The sequence below is a fragment of the Ammospiza caudacuta genome, unplaced genomic scaffold, assembly GCF_027887145.1.
Source record: "Ammospiza caudacuta isolate bAmmCau1 unplaced genomic scaffold, bAmmCau1.pri scaffold_39, whole genome shotgun sequence".
Taxonomy (NCBI): domain Eukaryota; kingdom Metazoa; phylum Chordata; class Aves; order Passeriformes; family Passerellidae; genus Ammospiza; species Ammospiza caudacuta.
In genome coordinates, this window is record NW_026683124.1 from 3,547,359 (window position 1) to 3,568,010 (window position 20,652).

The 20,652-nt window shown below is 53.9% G+C and overlaps 1 protein-coding gene across 1 annotated transcript; it reads right to left on the bottom strand.

The window, feature by feature from the left end:
• Positions 1-12,248: 12,248 nt before the first annotated feature.
• Positions 12,249-20,252, bottom strand: LOC131571842 (serine/threonine-protein kinase pim-1-like). The gene is made up of 6 exons (XM_058824604.1): positions 20,214-20,252; positions 14,161-14,742; positions 13,987-14,037; positions 13,423-13,789; positions 12,604-12,780; positions 12,249-12,355 (listed from the first exon to the last, which is right to left on the bottom strand). The coding sequence occupies exons 1-6, from the start codon at positions 20,250-20,252 to the stop codon at positions 12,249-12,251; spliced, it is 1,323 nt and encodes a 440-aa protein (XP_058680587.1).
• Between the last annotated feature and the right edge of the window lie 400 nt (positions 20,253-20,652).

The window sequence follows — 20,652 nt, forward strand, 5'->3', positions numbered from 1 at the left end:
GAAAACTTTCTCAATGAGACATTTAAAAGGAATTGAAATTGTTTGTTTCTTCTGAGTTGGACGCAGTGCAGAAATTCTGACAAGAGATCATCAGGAGCTCAAAAGAACAAGACAGCTTTTACTAGTTATATTAGAAAATTATGGAAACTTGGCAAATGGTTAATTATGACATTCAATGAAAAAAAAAAAAAACACTTATCAAAGCTTTAAATTGGACCATTCACCTTCCCAAACTCTAAGCCTGTGCAGTTTTAAGTTACTCAAGATTTGCAAGAGAATAGAAATAGAAGAAATATACACAGAAAGAGAAAAACAAAAAACATATACATTAGCACCCACACTGCTACCAAGTCCTGGATTCCAGGAGAGTTCAGATGGAAATTCCAAGAGGAGGTAGTGTCAAGATGTGTGCTTGCCTTGTGGTCAGCCTTCAATACCCCTTGGTCTCCCTGGGCCCTTCCCCCAGGTGGGCCTTGGGCTCATTTGGTCCCTGAGGAGCTGGGCTGGGGCTGGAGAGGTGGCTGTGGAGCATTGCCTGTGCTGTGCCAGGGACTGACAGCCACTGCTGGGCTGGGATAGAGGCTCTGGGGAGATTGGGGTTCCCGGGCAGGGCTGGGGTTCCAGGGCAGGGCAGGGCTGGACCTGCCCCTTCCTCCCCCCCACCCCTGACAAAATGTTTTCAGCCAACAATCTCCAGTCTCTCACAACAGGGAATGTTGGAGGTGAAATCCCAATCTTGGACATGGGCACCTGGACTAGAAGGACAGTTCTTTCCCAAAGGAAGGAAAGCACAGAGCCTTCCCCAGTGTTTTAGGGACAGATGAAAGGTGACCCTTGTGAAAACATTACCAGCCAGATTTGTCCTGACAATCTTCCTATTGGAACAATCTCTGGATAAATGGAATTTTTGAGGTGAAATCCCAATTCTGGCCATGGGTGTCTGGAGGAGAAGCCCAGTTCTTTTCCATGAGAAGGAAAGCACAGAGCCCCAGTATTTCAATAGCAGATGAGGAGACTCTCAGTGTGCCAAGGTCAGCTGGACCAGGCACAATCGCCTGTTGATTACAAGAAGACCTGCAGTGTCACAATAGATCCTCGGTTCAATGAAGTCCAGCATTGTCACAGTGGTCCTTAGGTTTCATAAGGCCCAGTGGTGTCACAATGGTCCCGTAGCTCTCCAGGCCCTACCATATTACGTGACTCCTCTGTTCCATGAGCCCTGAAATGTCACAATGGCCCTTTGGACCCTGGGGGTTTCTAGTGTCACAATGTTCTCCTTTGGGTCAACAGTTTCACAAGGGACCAATTATGACACGAGGCCCCACTATGTCACAATGGTTGGTTTCATGCAGCCCTGCAGTGTCACAAAGGCCTCTTGGTTTCACAAGGCCCCACAGTATCACAATGGTCCTCTTGGTTCTGTAAGGAACCCCAGGGTCACAATGGTCTCACCGGTTCCATGAGGTTCCACAGAGTCACAGTGGACCTTTGGTTTGATGGGGCCTGCCAGTGTCACAATGATCCCTACATTCATGGACCACACAGTATCACTACAATTCCCTTGGTTCCATGAGGCCCAGCAATGTCACAGTGCTCTTCATGATTCCATCAGGCCCCACAGTGTCACAATGGTCCCTTGGTCTCACAGGGCCCCACAGTGTCACCATGGTCCCTTGGTTCCATGGCCCTGTGCTGCTGCTTTCCCCCCTCCCCTTCTCAGGCAGCCCTGCCAGCTGAGAAATGCTCCTTGGGCCTCGGCCTTGGCCAACAGCCCCTGGGCTCAGCTCCTCTGCAGCTCATCACAAACACTGTCTGCTCCAGGCACTGCTGCTGCCCAACCAGCTCCTGGTTTCTGTAGGAGCAGCCCTGGGAGCTGTTTTTGTTCCCTCAGTGGCACAACATCCCTGTTCTCACCCTGCCAAAGAAAGCTGTTGGTGCCAAGTGTGGCCAGGATGAGCCATTGCTGGGACTGAAGCCCCTCTCTTGGGGCCCTGCAAACAGCGCTCCAAAAGGAGCCCTTGGAGCTCTCCTGGGCCAGCGACTCCCTCTGAGTGGGGCCTCTCCCAGCAGGGAACTCTCCCATTTGCTGCACTCGGGGATCCCGAACAACGATGGAGCCTGGGCCGATCCCCCCACTCCTCCAGGCTCAGCCCTTTGCCTGCTGGGGAGATGCCAGAGGATCCACAGTGAGCATTCCCTGCCCTCAGGGGAATTGCTCACAGGTGCCTTGCACTGACTCTTGGTGTCTGTGTGTACACAGGAGTGCCTGTGCTGGGGAAATGTGGCAGAAATGCTGCTCTGTGAGGGGTTGGAGTGCCTTGGACAGCTGAGTCAGTCAGGCCTTTAGGGAAGGTTAAATCACAAGGCCTAAATGAAGTTAAATGCTGCTGAGAAGTTTGCTTTTGCTAAGCGGTTACCTTTAGTATAAGTTATTTGTTAAGTTCAATATTGTTAAGTGTTACTCCTCTGTTAAATTGCGAAGTCATAGCTTTAAGTTAGGTTACATACTGTTATACTCTGCTCTTTTGCTAAACTGTGAGGTTGAAAGTATCAGTTAAGGTTAATGTATTAGTAAAGTCCTGTTAAGTTTGAGGTCTGTTAAGCTTTCAGGCCGTGTTCCTTTTATCCTTGCCCTTGCTGTCCTTGTGTCACACACACACACACACACAGGGACACTTCTAGGTTAATTTCTGGTTTGATTGCCTGGATTCTGTTTGGTTTTGTTTTTGCTTTGTTTCCTTGGTGTGCCTGAAGTGCCCAGTCAGGAGCAGAGTGACTCTTGCCAAGGAACTTTGTGCTGCTGTTGGTTAATATTAAATCTGGTTTTTGCTGCTCCCTTGCTGGGGATTTTTTCAGCGCTCTCAAGGCCTCGTTGGTACCAGGGTGAAGGAGCCCTGGCCCAGGCTCTGGCCCTGGGGGACACGGGGACGCTGCCGGGAGGCCCCTGTCCCCCTGTGCCACCCCCAGGGTCCCGGCCCCCCGGCCCCATGTCAGGCTCTGGGGTCAATCTCGTGGAACATCCTCTGGGGGAGGCTGCGGGGCCGGGGGCGGGGGGACCCGGGGGGAGAGGGGACCCCACTGTGCACGAGCAGGGTTGGACTGCTCTGGGGGGAACTGTGAGGGGGGCCACAGCAGAGTGACCTCCCCAGTGACCTCACAAAGCCCCTGTGATGTCATACAACCCCTGTGATGTCACACTGCCCCCATGATGTCACACAGCCCCTGTGGTGTCACACTGACCCTGTGATATCACACCGACCCTGTGACGTCACAGAGCCAACTCTATGTCACCCTGTGATTTCATACAGCAGTGCTGTGACATCGCAGAAGACTGATGTCACAAAGTCACCCTGTGATGTCACAATCTGTTCTGTGATGTCACTGCCTCCTCTATGATGTTACACAGCCACCAGGTGATGTCACAACCCATTCTCTGATGCCTCAGAGCCACCCTCTATGATGGCAGACACTGCTCTATGGCCTCCCAGCCAGCTCTGTGATGTCACAGACAGCTCTGTGATGTCAAAGAACCCTCAAGAACCCTCAAGAACTCAGTTCTATTCAAACACTGAAGTTTCTTGTACTGTCGTGTACAGGGACACGACAGAGAAAGTGTCTCCAGGCCCCAAGCAAAGCAGAGATCTGCAGGCAGTGCTGACAGGTGGGGACAAAGAGAAGCCAAGTCTTGGTGCCCTGAGGCACAGCAGGGTCTGTGCCACCAAGGGCTGTGAGGAGACACCTTGTCCTGAGGCCTTGGGGCCTCCTGGCACAGCCCTAGCCAGGCTGGGCACTGTCAGCCCCTTGTCCTGCCCTCAGCTTTCCCCCTAGCCCACATCCCAGTGGCCTCAAGGATCTGCTGGAAGGAGTCCCTGGGGAGCCTTGCTCAGCAATGGCTCTGGGGGCTCCTTAATGCTCCCTGCAGGGCCTGCCGGTTTTTGAAAGGGCTTTGGGTTTTGCTTTTGCCTTGAAAACTCTGAGAGCTTTGTGCAGCCATGGCCTCCAAATATCTGCTGTAATTAGTCCCTGCAGAGGCTTTCTCAGTAACACCACTCAGTGGGGCTCATTAATGCTTCAAGTTACTTCAGTTCTTTTAAGGTACTTGGTGTTTCCCTTTGGATACAGACTCTGGGAGAGGTTTGTGCAATCATGGCCCCAAATATCTGCGTTAATGTGTCCCTGGAGAGCTTTGTACTGACACTCAGTGGGGCTCATTAATGCTTTGAGACTCAAGGTGTTGAAGGTGCTTTGGATTTTCCTTTCCACACTGTCTGAGAGGTTTTTGTGCCATCCTGGTCACCAATTCTCTCCTCCAAGGAGTCCATGAGGAGCCTGTGGGAGGAACCTCAGTGGGAGCCATGAATGCCTGGAGACACTTTGGGTGTTTCCTCTGCCTTTGACTCCTGGCAAGGTTTGTGCAATCTCCTCCCAGGCCCTGAGGTTCAATGGCTCACTCCAAATGCACAGTGAGGCTCATGAGGATCAAGCACATCCTGACAAACCCTGGCTCTGCCTTGATTTCCCTCTGCTCCAGTGTAGTTCATTAGGAGGTTTTCCTTTGACAGTTATGGACTAATAGTTCAAAGAACTTCCAGGAAATATGTATTCCTATTTTAAAGGGTGTCTTTTATTGCTGTTCCTATTACACAAGAGGTGATTGCAGCATTCAGTGACTGATATTGATGCAGGGACTCTCCTAAGGAGGTCTGGCCTGCTCAGGTCTGGCGGTGCCTTGAGCTCTGAGCCAATGTGGACAACCTTGCTCCACTTTCCCCAAGCCCATTGTGTCTCTCCTCACTCATTTGGAACCTGCTTTGCTTGGAGAAGTGGCTGCACACAGCCAAAGAGGGATTTGCCTTCTTTGATTTTTGAAGCAATCTAAAACTCCTGAGTTTCCCCATTGCAAACAGACATCCTCCTCAAGTGTGTGCCAAGCCCAAGCTGCCACCAGGAGCTCTCCAGACCTGCCCTGGGCCAGCTGTGAGGGTGGATCATCATCCCAACATGCAGTGGTGCCATTGCAAGGGACTGTTGCCATGGACACTGCAAGGACCCCACTGCTGCATCTGGGTGCCATGGCAACCCCCATCAGTTCAGGTTTCCTTGGAAACCAGCCCAAGGAGCCATTTCTGAAGCCAGGTTCCCTGGCCACTTCCCTGCAGAGCTGTTGCTGTCCTCAGCTGCCATGGCAACCCTGGGACAAAGCGGTGCCAGGGCTGTTCCAGGTACAATTCCAGTGACAATTGTACCTGGAATTGGTGCCACCAGGTGCCATGGCAACAGCCACGGGGACCCGTTCCTTGGTTTGGTGCCATGGCAACCAATGCCCGGCCCCGTTGGGATGGTTGGTGGCCATGGGAAGCTGCCCTGGGCCCTTGCTCATGGCTGGTGTCAGTGCCCAGAGCCAGAGGGGATCCCTTGCTGGGGGCTGTGCCATGGCCACCTGCCCTGTGCCGCGCTGGCCGCTCTGGCACCAGGAACCAGCAGCCACCAGCACTGCCAGGGCCAAAGGCCAGGTCAGCCAGACAGAAGGGGGCGGGGCTGGGCACTGTTTCCATGGCAACCGGCACTGGGGGACACCTGGGTCACCTGGCCTGGCAGTTGCCATGGAAACCCCTGGCAGGGACTGAGGGCACAGCCCCTGGCACTGAGACACTGCTGGGCCGGGTGCTGAGCACAGCGCTGAGCACGCAGAGATGGTTTTGTTCTTGCTGAGCTGCAGCACAGCCAAGGCCTGTCCTGCCCCTCGTCCAGCCACGCTGGGGAGGGGCTGGGGCTGCGGGGGAGCTGGGCAGGGGACACAGCCAGGACAGGGGACCCCAACTGACCCCGGGCATAGCCCAGACCAGAGCACATCATGCTCAGGGTGTGAAGGGGGGAACAAGGAGGAAGGGGGGAATTTTGGAGAGAGGGCTTTTGCCTTCCCAGGGAACACTTAGGCAAGAGGGGGCCCTGTTTCACCAGTGGGCAGGGTCACGACCAAAGACACAGACACCAACTGAAGGAATTGCATCATTTATATCATGCACAGTTGCAGAGATTTACAAAAGGATAAGCTCAGCAAAGCACATCATCATTAGCAAAGAATTACAAAAGAAGCTCAGCAATCCATCATAATCCATCATTACATTTTGATGACCAATTCCTTGGTGAAACACTAGAGGTGTTTGTGGCAGACAAAGATTCTGGCTGACTATCAAGGTACACATTACAGACATCAGTAGTACTTTAGTGACACTGTTCTTCATTCTTTTTTCTCAATCTCATTCCAATTAGGAACAAGAATGCTGTTGTGCATGGAGCTGGCACCTTTTTAATTCCAGAATAATGTCCCCAGGCTCTTTGCTGTTCAGCTTTACCATGCTGTCTGTGGCTAACAAGGCCTGGGGGGCCCTTTCCCCTCTGGCTGGAAGGGGCCGGGTCCCAGTCCCTGAGGGGCACCCAGGCTCCTGGATGGAATTCCTGTGCAAGTCCCTCAGTGTCACAGCAGCCTTCCCATGGAGCCCCGTGGATCAGAGCATGTTCCAAAAGGGCCCTTGGGGCAAACAGGGAGATCTGGTCTGGCAGGATGTGTAAAACAATATCCTGGCAGATCTACTTGTTCTCACACAGAATCCTTGGCTGCAGGGACACATTCCCATTGTTTCTGCCCAAGGTTCAGGACTCAGAGTTGTCTTTCCCAGGAGCTGCTCCTTCAGCTGCCTCGGGAGGGCCATTTGGCCTCTGGACCCACAATCTGGCTCCATTATCAGGGCTGCTGGATCCAAACCCTTTATCTCCACAAATGGTGGTGACTGGAGGTGGATCTCCATTTTTCACAATCGTTCTTAAAATTACAAGATCAATAATTGTGCTACCCTGTCATGGGGTTGAATAATCCAATCTTGTTTGTTATTGTTTACAGAATTACTGTAATTTCTCCTTGATATTCTGCCTCATTTCCTCCTGCCATGACAGGAACATTTTGCAAGGCCAAGCTCCAAGGGAGCAGTTACCAAAGCAAAGGGTCCTGGAGGAATCTGAATTCCTGTTTCAGAATTGACAGCTCTCATTTGCTTTAAATTTTTCCTAATGAATTCCAATGCATGAAGGCCCAGCCCTGCAGCCTCTGGGCTGGCCCTGCCAGGGGCCATCACAGCCAGAACAATTTCCCAGGCAGCCCAAGTCTCACTGCCCATGGTTGGATTTGCAAATTGGGGGCAGCCGTGCACACCCAGGGGGTTTCCATTTCCCCCGTGGGCCATTGTGAAGGGCATGGAGCACATCTGGGAGATGGGTTCTCCATGGACAAAGGTTCCCATCTCCTCATTTTTCTAACTGCTCTTTTAACAACCCCTTCACCCATGCAACCAATCCTGCAGCTTGTGCATAGTCTGGTACATGAAAAACCCTGCAGGCAAAATCACTGTATTTTTCACAGGAACAGACAAAGCACTCTGCAACACAGTATCAGCAACCCCTGCAAAAATAGCCAATTTCCTCCCTTCCTCCTTTTTCCATTGTATACAATCTCACAAAGTTGACCACTGACATTAGGGTCCTGGCCAATCCTGTTCTGTAGGGTATTTAGTGTTACATCCCTGAGCAGCCAAAGATACCAAGTTAGTATTGTCAGCACTATTTCACATTATTATTATTTTATATGTACATATTGATATGAAAACATAGATATAGATAGATATAGACATATCTACATAAATCTATAAATATAAATATGAAGGTCTTATTATCCTATAAATATGTATATAGTTATTTATTATATTGATATTTCACTTGCACAAGTGCATCTGAGTTAAAGATTAAAACCTTCTCTGTTGCTCCATGTGGGAGCATTCCAACAATAATTGTTCCTTCTGAAGGTGCTGTTTCCTATATACTCTTAACAAATTCATCTTTTCTGCCCAAACCCACAAGGTCTTTTCCTATTCCATATGCAATTTTTGGATGCATTTAAAGCCATCCAGGGGTGCAGCTTCTTTTACCCGACTGCCCCACTGCTCACACAGGGCTCCCACCTCAGCCCACTCCAGAGCCAGGGAACTCCAGGGAAGGGCTTCCCACCTGGGAATTTCTGATGGGACTGATTCCTCACATTGACACTGAACAAGTGACATTTTGTTGGCATCTGGCCAGACTGTGCCAGTTTTGTTTTACCAGTGGGCAGGGTCAGCACCAGAGACACAGACTCCAGCTGAAGGAATCAGTGTCATTTCCTGCAGCTCAGAGCAGCAAAGAATCACAAAAGGAGCAGCTCAGCAATGCACCCAACCATCCCCACCAAAGATTGCCTGCAGTGATTAAGAAAGATCCAGCAGCATCTACCCTCAGCCTTTACCATCCCCCAGACCCACACAGCAGCTGGGGAAGCTGTCACAGCCAAGGGCTGCAGAGCCACTCCTGGGCACTGGGAATTCCTGCAGGTGCCTGCAGCCCCAGGTGAGGCTCCAACCGCGCTGGGAGAGGGCCCAGCTCTGACAGTGCTGAATGAACAAACTGACAGCACTACTAGTGTGGCAACATCTGCTTTCATCCTCCTCTTGGGTGCCTCCCAAAGCCTGGCCAGGACTCAAGGAGGAACCAAGGGAGCTGACTTTGACCATACAGCCCCAAACAAGGCCAGATGTCAGATTTCATGGCCTTGTCTGGCTTCTAAATACACAAAGGTCAATCCACGTTTCACTAATGAGTGGCTACATCTATCTCAGTGCTAATGAACATGCATATTTCATTAAGGAGCAGATACAAAGACAACGTTTGCTAGGAAGGTTCATCCAGAGGCCACCTTTGGCTCAGGGCCTGCTGTCCAGGCCTCACTCAGGGCTGGTGTCCAGGCCTTGGCACTTGAGGGACGTGGTTTAGTGCTGGGCTTGGAACTGCTGGGTGCCCGGCTGCACTGGCTGAGTTCAGAGGGCTTTTGCAACAGAAAGGATTCTGTGTTCTGTGATTCCATGATTCTATCCCCTGCATTCAGCTGGGTCTATTTTAGCAGCATTCCTTTGCTCCAAAAGTTCCCTCTTGCCCAGCTCCCGTGGCCTGAGGCTTCAGCTCCTTCAGCTCCTGGTGCTGAGCTGCTCATGCTGAAAGAGACGGCTCAGAGAGAAGAACACAGTCCATGCAATTCCTTCTGGGACACGGAGAGGGGAGGCTGTGCAAACAGGAGCATTGTTTGCTGTGGCCTCCTCTCTGCCCTTCATGCCTTTCAGCGCTTTGAACCAGCCAAGAGCTTTCTCCAAGAGTGCAATGGAGCAGCTGTTCCTGCTCCTGGGCCTGGCTCTCTCCAGTCTCTGCCCTTGCCTGCTTCTGTCCCTCTTGCTGTGCCCTCTGTTCCCCCAGGGCTCGCTGGCTGCTGCCCAGGACTGTAGCACTGGCACAGATGCAGTGCTCCAGAGCCTCCTTTCTGTGCCCTTGCAGCTGCCTGGGCACAGCAGCCTTTTCCATCTGGAAGCTCCCCATGGACAGGGAGTGCCCAGCTCTGTTCCTTGCACAGCCTCCAGGAGCCCAGGGCTGCCATCTCCAGTCCCTGCTGGCCCTGGGGGCTGCCAGGTGCCTCAGGCTGCTGTGACACCGCTGCACACGGGAGGGAAGAGGGGCAGGGGCTGTGCTCAAAGTCAGCTCCATGTGCTGCTGCTGCTGCTGTGGGGTCATTTGTGCAGCCCTGTCTGCCCAGAGTCAGGGATCAGATCCTGCCAGTCTCTTCCAGCCTTGGCTGCTCAGAGTTTGGGCCTTGGAGCCTCAGGTGGCCAAAGGCAGCTGCTGCTGGTGCCTCTGTTTGCCCGTGTTCAGCAGTGCTGCTCCATCAGTCTGTGCCCAGCAACGGGGAAAAGCCTCAGCCCTGCAGGGCCAGGAGCTGCCGGGCTCTGCCTGAGCAGCTCAGCCAGCAGGAAGGGAGCTGCTCCACACGGGAACCAGGAGCAAAGTACGTTCCTTTTATAGGACATGTTTTCTATTGAAAGGAAAAAAAAGGAAAAAGTATTCAAAACCTATATAAAATGTGAAAGATAAAAAAAAACCCCAAGTGTGCAGTGAAAAGTCATCTCTAACTTTGAATTAAGAGGCAACTGATCTTTTGAAAAGAAAAGTTATTTACTTTGTAAATGTGCTGATGGCATGGATCCATCTTACTGACCTCAGCAGTCTTTTTAAAAAGTTTTTGGGGATTGTTTCCAATATTGTTATTTTAAATTGTGGTCGAGGCAAGAGGAAGTTGCTTTGTGCCCTTCCAGCTCCAAGCAGGACTGGGAATGGAAACTCTTTCAAAGCCCAAATCCTTTACAAGACGACCTTCCTTCTCAGCCTGGGAATGAGCGGAACATTCCCATTGAAACTTTCAGGGATTTCTTAGTCACAAAGTCCCACTGACAGCTTTTTGCTCTGGTGTGGAAGTGCAGAAGGGCAATTCTCCATCCACCAGCTCCAGACTGCACTGCCTCAGGAGCACGGCCCACTCGCCAGCTTTGGCCCACTCGTGGCACTTCTAGAGGAGGAACAAAATGCAATTGCACAATTCCAGCCAATCAATAAGGAAGAATGGGAAAGACAAAACACCCTGTGCAGATCCAGGTGTTCAGCTGGACTGTGGAGAGTTTGGGTCCTTGCCAGTTGCATGTGTGTCCCCAGCTGCAATCTCTGGGCCTGCAGCAGAGTCTCACTCACCTGCCAAAGCAGAAAGCTCAGGCGCTGTGCTGACAACGGGCTCGTCTGATGCAGAGCTGTCAGAGCAATGTGAGGGCAGAGCCAGCCCAGCTGGGCCCAGGGCTGAGCCCAGCAGAGCCCTGGCAGAGCCCAGAGCAGCCTCAGCACCCGCAGAGCCCGGCTGCAAGGAGAGAAAGCAGAAACCGCCCGTCAGCTGAGGGCTCCTGTGCCCTTGTGCCAAGGCCTGCGGTGCCCAGGCCATGCTGGCTGTGCCCAGAGCTGTGCCCAGAGCTGCCCATCGCTGCTGCCTTTGGCACAGAGCAGGAGGGCAGGACATGTGCCCAGCCTGCAGCCAGCCACGGCACATCCAGCCCTCAGCAGCTGCCCAGAGCAGGATGCTCCTGTGCTCGCTGCCAGCTCCCAAAAGCTCTGATCCCACCCTGCCAAGCACACAGGGACCCACCTCACGCTAGCCACGGCTGCAAGAAAAGCTGCTCCCAAACGATGTCCTCAGCCTTCTTCAAGGGCACGGCCCATCCATGCCACAGCTGCCCCCAAGCACTTCCCCATCCACACTGGACCACCTCGAATGCTTCCTCTGGAATAACAAACAACACATTATTGAAAAGAGTTTAGAGACAAAAAGGGAAAAAAAGAAAAACTGTAAAAACTCTTATCTCTGTCAGGCCCTTGAGGAAGGCCCAACCCCTGCATGGTAGGGAAAAACCCAGCCATGGCTGTGAGAAGCCCACACTTTCTCTCTTCCCCCCTGCACTGCCCCCCAAAATCACGGTGACCCCGAAGCAAACAAGGGCAGTGGAGCAGCCCAGCCCTTCCTTGCCTGCACAGCAAAGCAGCTGTGCACAGGTTCTGGAGTCCCACCTCTGCTCCCACCATGGGGTTTGTTTGTGTCGGGCTCGCTGCCTCAGCCCCAGCCCGGGGCACGGTGGGTGCTGGGGGCTGTTGGCAGGGCCAGGAGCCCACTCCCATTTCGTACCCACCCCAGCCCATCCTCCCACCCCTGCCAAAAGCAGCTGGGCAGCCACTGAAGAATGAGTTGCATCTGCCCCAGCAAAGGGGGAGCCTTTGGTTCCCCCCTCCACGTTGGGTCATGCCCAAATCTGGCAGAATTTCCCCAGATGGGGACTCACCTGCAAATTCCCTGTGGAGTTTGGCTTTGAAGAAGGTGCCAGAATCAAAGTCCATCACCTTCAGCCTCCCGTGGCCAGGCTGAGGAAGAGCTTGTCATTACTGATGTCACCCTCGCTGTCTCCAGCAGCAGCAGCAGCAGCAGCAGCAGCATCCCCACTCGGTACAGCTTCTCCAGGGGCTCCTTCTCCTTCCCTGGGGGCAGACCAGGCTCTCAGGGCTCTGCCCAGGGCCCCAGCTGTCAGGAAACCAGGACAAGCAAAACCAGCTGGGATGGCAGCCACCAGTGCTGGGCAGAGCAGCTCAGCTCCAGCACAAGGGCTGCGTGTTCCCATCCCATGACCCCGGTGCAGTGACACTGGCAGCACAAAAAGCTCTGGGTTCCTTTGCTTCTGACTGCCAAGGCACATGTGGAGTAGGAACTTACCAGGGCTCTGGATCAAAGTGTGCCTGTGGCTCTTTCCCTTCTTCTATGGCAGAGGAATATCCCACACCCAAGGATCACAGAACAGGTCTTCCAGTGTGGGTCTGTCCAAGGAGTTCATGGATAAACACCACCTGATCAGGTCTTTGCACTCTGGGGAGAAAAAGCAGAAACTGAAGGTCAGCCAGAGAAGGCTCCTGTCTGCTTTGCCCCACTATTCCCATGCCCAGGCCATGCTGGATGTGCTCAGAGCTGGGCCTAAACTTTCCCATCAATTCCCTGTTTTGGAGGAGAGCAGGACATGTGCCACCTCCTCAGCAGCTGCCAGAGCGGGATGCCCACGACCCCGCTGCTGGCTCCCAGCACTGGCATTCCCCCCGTGCCCAGAGATGAGGATCCACCTTGAGAGAGCCGTTGTGGCAGCGGGAGCTGGCCCCAGCTGAGGTTCTGGCCCCTCCTGAAAGGGTGCTCCCCGCAGACCATCTGGTGCAGCAGGATGCCCAGGGACCAGACCGTTGCTGCCTCGCCATGGTACCAGCCAAAGTCGTTCCATTCCGGGGGGCTGTACGACAGTGTTCCTATGGAATACAGATGGAGTTCATCAGGGGGATGCTGCTGCTCCCAGAGCCTGGCCCCAGCATCCCTGCGCCTGCAGGGGCTGCATCAGGGGCACACAGGGTGACCACTGCCCTCTCGCCAGCACCTGGGACTTGTGCACAAAGTTAGGGTTGGAAAAGAAGCCTCTGGTGCTGGAAGAGGGCAGCCCTGGCTAGGCCCGACCATGACATGCAAAGGAAAAACCCACTCCATGCTGGGGAAAAAACCTGCCCATATCCTCCCTGCCTGCATTGCCCCAAAAATATTATGAAACCAAGGGAAACAGGGCGAGTGGAGCAGTCCAAGCCCTTCCTCTCATCTGCACACCAAAGTGGCTGGGGCACAGGTTCCGCCCTCCCTCTCTGCTACCCCCACCCACGGGGGGTTTTGGTCAGGCTGGCTGCCCCAGCCCAGTCCCAGTCCTGGGCAGAGTGGCTGGCAAAGGCTGCCAGCAGGGCTGGAAGATGGCTGCCCACCCAGCCCGGCTCTAAAGCAACTCAGCTGAAGACTCAGTGCCCTGACTGGCAGCAAAAGGGAGAATCCCCGCTGCCACAGCCAGCTTGGGCTGGGAGATGTTGGGCCATGAGATGTCAGCAGCGGGAGCACAGCCCTGGGTAGGCCACCTGCAAAGTGAGTGTAGACTGTGTCCTGCAGGTAGGTGCCACAGCAAAAGTCAATCAGTTTGGCCTGCCCGGTGTCCAGGTCAACCAGGATGTTCTCTGGCTTGATGTCCCTGTGCAGGACCCCGCAGCTGGTGCAGTGCCGCACGGCCTCCAGCACCTGGCGGAACAGCTCCCGCGCCTCCTCCTCGGGCAGGAACCGCCGTGCCCAAATGAAACGCTGCAGGTCCTGACACTGCTCTGGCCGCTCCAGCACCATCACGATGCAGTTGGGGAGCTCGAGCCACTCCAGCAGCTGGACCACACCGGGGAAGCCAGTGGACACCTTGGCCAGCAGCACGACCTCCAGGGGTGCGCTGGTGCCGTCGGGCTGCGGAAGGAGCACGACGCCGTCAGTGGGGCCGATGCCGTGCCAGGCCTGGGGAAGCCCTCAGCCAGCCCGGGATGCTCTGCGCCCTGCGCTGGCCCCACGCCCGCTCTCCCTCGGGGCGTCCTGGCGGCTCCCACCGTGCCGGGCCCCGGCTGATCCCCGGCCGGCAGCCCCGGCTGCTGGCCCCGCTCACTCACCAGCTCGCCCCAGTGCCGGACGCGGTTCCGTGGCACCCTTTTGATGGCCACCTGCAAGCCAAGGGCAGCAGCGGGGTGAGCTCGCTGCCCGCACTGCGAGCCCCATCCTCCGCCCTCCGCCCTCCTCCTCCTCCATCCCCTCCTCCTGAGCCCGCCGCCGGCCCCGCCGCTCACCGGGGCGCCGTCCGAGAGCCGCGTGGCCGCGAAGACTCTGCCGAAGCCGCCGCGCCCCAGCAGCGATCCCAGCCGGTACCGCTCCTGCAGGGCCTCCTGCGCCGTCCCTGCGGGCGGGACGCGGCTGTCAGCGCTCGGCCCGGGGCCAGCAACGGCCCCCGAGCGCCCCTCACCCGCCCCGGGCCGGCCATGCCCGGGCGTTCGCTCCCAGGAACGCGGCACGGGAGGCTCGGGGCCGGCGGCCGCGGTGCCGAGCGGCGGAGCTCGGGCCGGGGAAGCCGCAGCGGAGGCGGCGGGAGCGGCCGCGCCACATGTGTGCTCCGCAGGCTCCGGGAGGAGCCGGGGCCGGCGCCGGGGTTGTGGCCGGGGGCGGGGCCGAGGTCGGGTCCGGGGCCGGGCTCGGGCCAGGCGGAGCCGAAGGGCGGCGATGCCGCCCCAGCCCCAGGCACTGATGCCCGCCCAGCAGCGCCACCGCCAGTACACCCAGAGCCGGGCGGAGGCGAGACCGCGGCGGGACGGCCGGGGCCGGGCACGGGGCAGCCCCGCCTGGGGCCGGGGGCGGGCCGGGGGCATGGCCCGGCCCTGCAGGGGGGAGGGAGGAGGGGAGAGGAGAGGGACGCCGGACAAGGGACCCCGAGAGAAGGGTGCCCGACAGCGGGAAAGGGAGAGAAAGAGAAAGAAGAAGAGAAAGAAAAAGAGAAATAGAAAGAGTGTTTAAAACTATCTGTTTGCTGCTGCTGCTGTCGCCGCTGCTGCTGCCGCCGCTGCCGCCGCTGCAACTGAAGCACCGGGGCCGTTCGTCCCCGTGTCTGTTCCTCGCTCGCCCCACGAGCCCCACGTTCGAACCCTGCGCGCCCCGGGGACAGCCCCTCCGTCTGTCCAAACACGGGAACTTTGCAGCCTTGAGCCCCGATGCAGAGCCCTGACTCCTGCACACTGGCACAGCGATCCCCTCGCTCGCTGCTGGGCGTTGTCCTTGCTGAGGGTCAAACACTGTCGGGCCACCTTCCCTTGGGGTAGGATTCCTACCTGAGCCCAGCACTGCACTTACATCTCCAGTGTTGCTTACCAGTAAAAACAGGGGAAGGAAAACTGTGTGTGGCTCATGGTATTTTAGTGTCTAAAAATCACTACGTCATCGATCTTAGAGATGAGATGCATCTGGAATTACTGGGATGCAACATGAAAAAGGGGAGCATAGAAATAGATAAGGGAAAACATCTTAGATTGTTTCTTTCATTTTCATTTTACTTCTGGAAAGCTGTTTCAGTTTTCCAGGAATCTTCTCCTGTCTGCTCTCCCCAAGAACCTCTCATGGAGAACAAGGTCAAGTTTCTGTTGCAAGATTTTCCATCAGGGAATTATGCCACATGTGAAGTTTTCATTGTGACTGTTCTGGTTTAGGGCAAATTTTGGGAGGAAATCTCCAATAGGGGTCCATCTAGAAAGCAAGTTCAAGCGTCCCCTCCCCGACTAGTTCAGGAAAAGACTTCCCTTGAGAAAAGTGAAAAACCCAAGTTTGTTTAACAAGCAAAGTATTCACAAGCATGAAAAATGAATAATATTAAATAAAACTTCTGACAGTGCTGAAGAGATGGCACATTCAGAAAGTCCTTTTTGTGGGTTGTAGTTGGCTCCCTCGGTCTCTTCTAAGTCCCTCTGGCGCTGGAATGCAGCGTCCCAGAGCTCGGTGGGCCACAGGTGTGAGCTGCTGCCGGCGTTTTTCTGGGTTTTCAGTCCAGAGCAGGTTTAAACAGTTCCAAGAAAAAGGAAAGCCACAGTTCCTCCCCAGAAAGAGGAACTTCTCTTCCTAAGCTAGCTAAAACCAAATTGCTAGAGCTGGGCTGTGAAGGCACCGGGAAATTTCCACATCTGGGCACTGGTGGTCCAGCAAACACCAGAGCTGGATGGTGCTGGAGTCAGAACCTGCAAATTTCCAAACTTTGGCTGTCTGTGCCAGCAAATCGCTGGACTTGGGCTGTGCCAGCACCAGGAAGTTTTCAGATCTGGGCGCTGGCGCTGCCAGCCAACACCAGATCTGGGTGGTGTCATTGCCAGCGACAGAAATCTGCCAGATTTGGGCTCTGCTGGCACCGGGAAATTTCCAAATCTGGGTTCTGGTTACATGAAACACAAGATGTGGGTGGTGCCAGACCCAGTAGCAGGAAGCTGCCACAGGGTTTGGATTTCTGTGCCAGCAAATTGCTGCACTTGGGCTGTGCCAGAATAGGGAAATTTCCAGATCTGGGCACTGGCAGTGCCAGCAAACAGCCCATTTGAGGCTCCAGGCTCCAGGAAGGACTGGATCTGGATGCCTTCCTCTTTCCTTCTTTCCTTCCTTCTTTCCTGGGGTCCTGCTGCCAGCAAACTCCTGATTGGGCAGTGCTGGCAAGGGGAAATTGCCAGGTTTTAGCTATCTTTGCCAGCAAATTTCTGGACATGGGTGGTGCCAGAAGAGGGAAATTTCCAGATGTGGGCACTGACAGTGCCAGCGCACACCAGATCTGGGTGAGGGGTGAGCCGGCACTGAGAAATTTCCTGATGGTAATTTTCTGTGCCAGCAAATTGCTGGAATTATGCTGTGCAGGCATCTGAAAAATTCCGGATCTGGGTACTGGCGGTGTCAGCACACATGAGATCAGGTTGCTGTAGGTACCAGATCTTTGCTTGGTTTTGGCTTTCTTTGCCAGCAAATTGCTGCACTTGGGCTGTGCCAGATTATAGAAATACCAAGATGTGGGAACTGGCAGTGCCAGCAAACACCACATTTCAGGAAGGACTGGATCTGGACCCATTCCCTCCCTGCCTCCCTCCCTCAACAAGGTGCCAGAGGGGCTGGACAGCAGCCAGGCAGAAAGGGACCTACAGGGACTGATGGACAGTAGGCTGGACAGGAGCCAGCAGTGTGCCCAGGTGGCCAAGAAGGCCAATGGCTCCTGGCCTGGATCAGGAATGGTGTGGCCAGCAGGAGCAGGGCAGGAATTCTTCCCCTGTGCTCAGCACTGGTTGGGCAGCACCTCAAGTGCTGTTTGCAGTTCTGGGCCCCCCAATTCAGGAAGGACATGGAGGGGCTGGAGCGTGTCCAGAGAAGGGCAACAAGGCTGGGCAGGGGTCTGGAGCACAAGTCCTGTGAGGAGTGGCTGAGGGAGCTGCTGGGGTTGTTTATCCTGGGGGAGGCTCAGGGGAGACAAGGCAGTGTCAGGGCACAGGCTGGACTTGATGATCTCCATGGCCTGTTCCACCCTTGCTGATTCTGGGATTCTCTGAAAGAATACTTGGAGCAGTTGACCAATGAGCCCTGGGCCTCCTCTTCAGAAGCTCCAGCAGCCCAGGTCCCTCAGCTTCTCCTGCCAGCCCCAAAGCCCATCCTGTCAGTCCTACAGAGCCTCTGCAGCTCCTCCTCACTGCCCAGAACAGGGAGCCCCAGAGCCAGACATAGCAGCCCAGATATGCCCCCCTGGCCTGGGGTGCCGCTGGCAAGGGAGCAGCACCAGGCACTGCAGGAGCCTGAAGACAATTGATCTGAAGGCCAAAGCTCCTTAGCTCCTTCTGAAAGAGCAGGAACAGTTCCTCATTCCAGAGTGGTGGAATGCTGGGCACCGCAGCTCCAGGTGAGGACTGGACACAAGTTTGCTCCCACTGAGTGCTGTGATGGGTTCTGCAGGAGCTCTGGGCTCCTGTGCTTGCCAGGCACAATGAGGAGAGAAGGAGCCAAGTGCACTGATGTGGGAAATGGGTTTGTAGAAAGTTTTTAGGGCCTAATAGAAGGCCCAGAAAGTATGAATCAGTATGTAAATCTTGAGACAAGAAATGGTAACCTAAAAAATTCCATGGAATAGGACAGATATTGTTGAGAGAGGAATGCAGCTGGAAAAAAGTTTCAAAAGATGGCCTTGCAAATAGGATTTTGGAAAAACAGAGCTATGAAAGATGCATTGTAATGGGACCCACAAAGAGTATTTTTAAATCATTGGCTTTAAGGCATCTACAACATGGCATGGCAAAAGGCTGAAAGACCAAGAAACGCTTATAATGTATTATAATTACGAAGTAGTTGGCTTCTGATTGTGATGGCATGAATTATAACATCTGTATTTTCTCACCCTTCTCATAAGACTGAAGATTGAATAAAAGTTTTTAAAACACCTCTCAGTGTCCCCATCTCTAGGTCAAGAAAAGAGTATTATCCAACACGCTGACACACCTTTGCCTCGAGCATAGCCCAGCCTGGACCAAACACACTGAAAGGTTTCCCCTTTGGCCCATGTCTCGAAACATCAGGTCTGCTGTTTGACAACTCAGGTTGGGTTTGTGTCAAGGAGTTCCCTCCGAAATACTGGGTTTGTCTTCCTCTGTGCCTTCCCCTCAGCAGCCTTGGGGATGCTCCTGTGTGAAGCCATCTGTCTCACACAGTTTGAGACAACTTCAAACAGGATATTGTGCAAGAAGTTGTCTCCTCTAAAGTGGGCCAACAATCCCTTTCCAGCAATAGGAAATTATTACTGATAGATGAAAGTGGAAAACCCCCAACAGTTTATTACCAAACAGAATCCCCCCATGACACGCGTTCCAAGAAGGCGCCGGGGTCTCTCTCGGAAGAACAGGAGCTGTCACGGAGCAGTTCCAGCAGCTGATGGAAGCTCAGGGACTCATCCGGTGTTGGCTTTCTCCCACGGCAGAGCTCCATGGGGCGGGCAGGGCAGTGAAGCAGCTGGGCTGGAGCCCCTCGCTGCCTTGTCTCCCCGGCGTGGCTCAGCTCACAGACTCTCGGGCTGGGAGCGGGGCCGCTCCGCTCCTGCCGGCACCGTGTCCCTGGGCTTGGACAAACAGTTTCCTGCCAGGAGAGCCCTGCACACTGCTCCACAGATCTTTCATACAGGCCCAAACCAACTCCAAACACTCTGTCTGCAGCAGCTTTTCACAAAGGGCTGCAGCAATCCGGGACAGCTGCAAGTGAGTGTCGGAAGGCTCTTGTCTTGTTCCTGACAGCAGAATTCTTGATGATCTGATGCAGTTTTATTCAGATGTAACATGAGAGCGGAGGTTTTTTGTTAAAATATTTCATGATGAGTAACAAGCCTTGGGTGCATGAGGTACAGAACTGACATGCCAAACCATGAGCATATCCTCTAAAGTGGCCAGTTTAATTGCCCATTTTATTACTCTTGTATTTACTCCACACTAATAAGGAAAACCAAGCTCTGCTTGGAGGCAAAACAGGCATGGGATACACTACAGTCCCTCGCAGGCTCAGCAGGGCTGGCAGTGACAAAGTAGGCCGTCTGCTTCATTGTGAACCACTACAGAGCTGCATCCCAATCTGGTTTAAGTAGTGTGGTATTATTAAGAGCTCCTTTTCTGCATGAGACACAAAAAGGAGATCCCAAATGATCTTCATGCAAGCATGCAGTAAAGAACTGCTCCTGCTATCCTAACGAAGCGTTTGCTTTGGCCATTACACTCTTCCCATTCATCTTTTGATGCAGACACTTCAGGTTTTCCCCTACACCCCTGCAAGGCTGGCAGTCGCTGTTTCCCATTTCCTGTTCTTCCCTAGAGATGGTGCAGTGGCTGCTTTGAAACAAAAAGCCCTGAGATCTGGACAGCTTGAAGGAGCATGAAATGCTAATTAGGTGCTCATATTGTTAACACCCAGGTCTGCACTGCCCAGTGTTCTGAAGCAGCAGCAGCAGGACTGTCGCAGACATTTCTCCACAGAAATCCTTTCTTTCAGATTTCTGTGTTTCTGGAAGGCAGAGGCCTCCGAAGAGAAGGTAAACAATTGTTATCAGCTGCTGTGGAATGCAATAGGATTCACCTTGATTGGCTCATTTTCTATGTTTATAATTAAGAGCCAATCATCAGTGCAAGCTAGGGAACTGAGTCCCTGGACACAACTTTGTTATGGATTCTTTTCCATCTATTCTTAGCTTAGCTAGCTGCTCTGCAAAACCTCTCTCTATATTCTATTAGTATAACTGTAATGTATTATATCATATATTAATAAATTCAGCCTTCTGATCAAGATACAAGATTCACCGTCTCTCTCTCACCCTCAGCGACCCACTCAGGTTGCTGTAATACAGGACCATGCATCATTCCTGTTGGTGGATGTTCATGTTTCTGGTGTACAGAAGCAATGACTTTGAGAAGGGACAAAAATGGCCCTCTTCAAACAGTGGCTGTGCAAGGAGATGTGAAGTTTCACAGCCTTTTCTAGGATATTTTAGAAAGATCTAAGAGAATACTGTGGCATGGAGCAGGTCCCTAATTTTGTCTCCAGAGAAATGCCCAAAGGGCACATTCACTCTGCTGCTGATGGCAACCCCATAAGCTCATGGACCAGTTTTCCCTGCAATGTGCCGCCCTGCCTGGGCTTTACTAGGCCGGGACTAGACCCAGAGCTAGGCAGGGACAAACACAGGCAGCCAGGTGACATTGTGTAACATCAGAAGCTGGCAACCATGAGGACTTTGCTGCCAAAAGGTTACA

What these genes read in the sequence shown, in the direction of transcription:
- LOC131571842 (XM_058824604.1), bottom strand. Translation starts at nt 20,252, where the DNA reads ATGGTCCTGTATTACAGCAACCTGAGTGGGTCGCTGAGG. An exon ending in GGCTCTCGGACGGCGCCCCG is followed by an intron (nt 14,038 to 14,160) that starts GTGAGCGGCGGG and finishes CTTGGCTTGCAG; the next exon opens with GTGGCCATCAAAAGGGTGCC. An exon ending in AGTCTACACTCACTTTGCAG is followed by an intron (nt 12,781 to 13,422) that starts GTGGCCTACCCA and finishes TGTATTCCATAG; the next exon opens with GAACACTGTCGTACAGCCCC.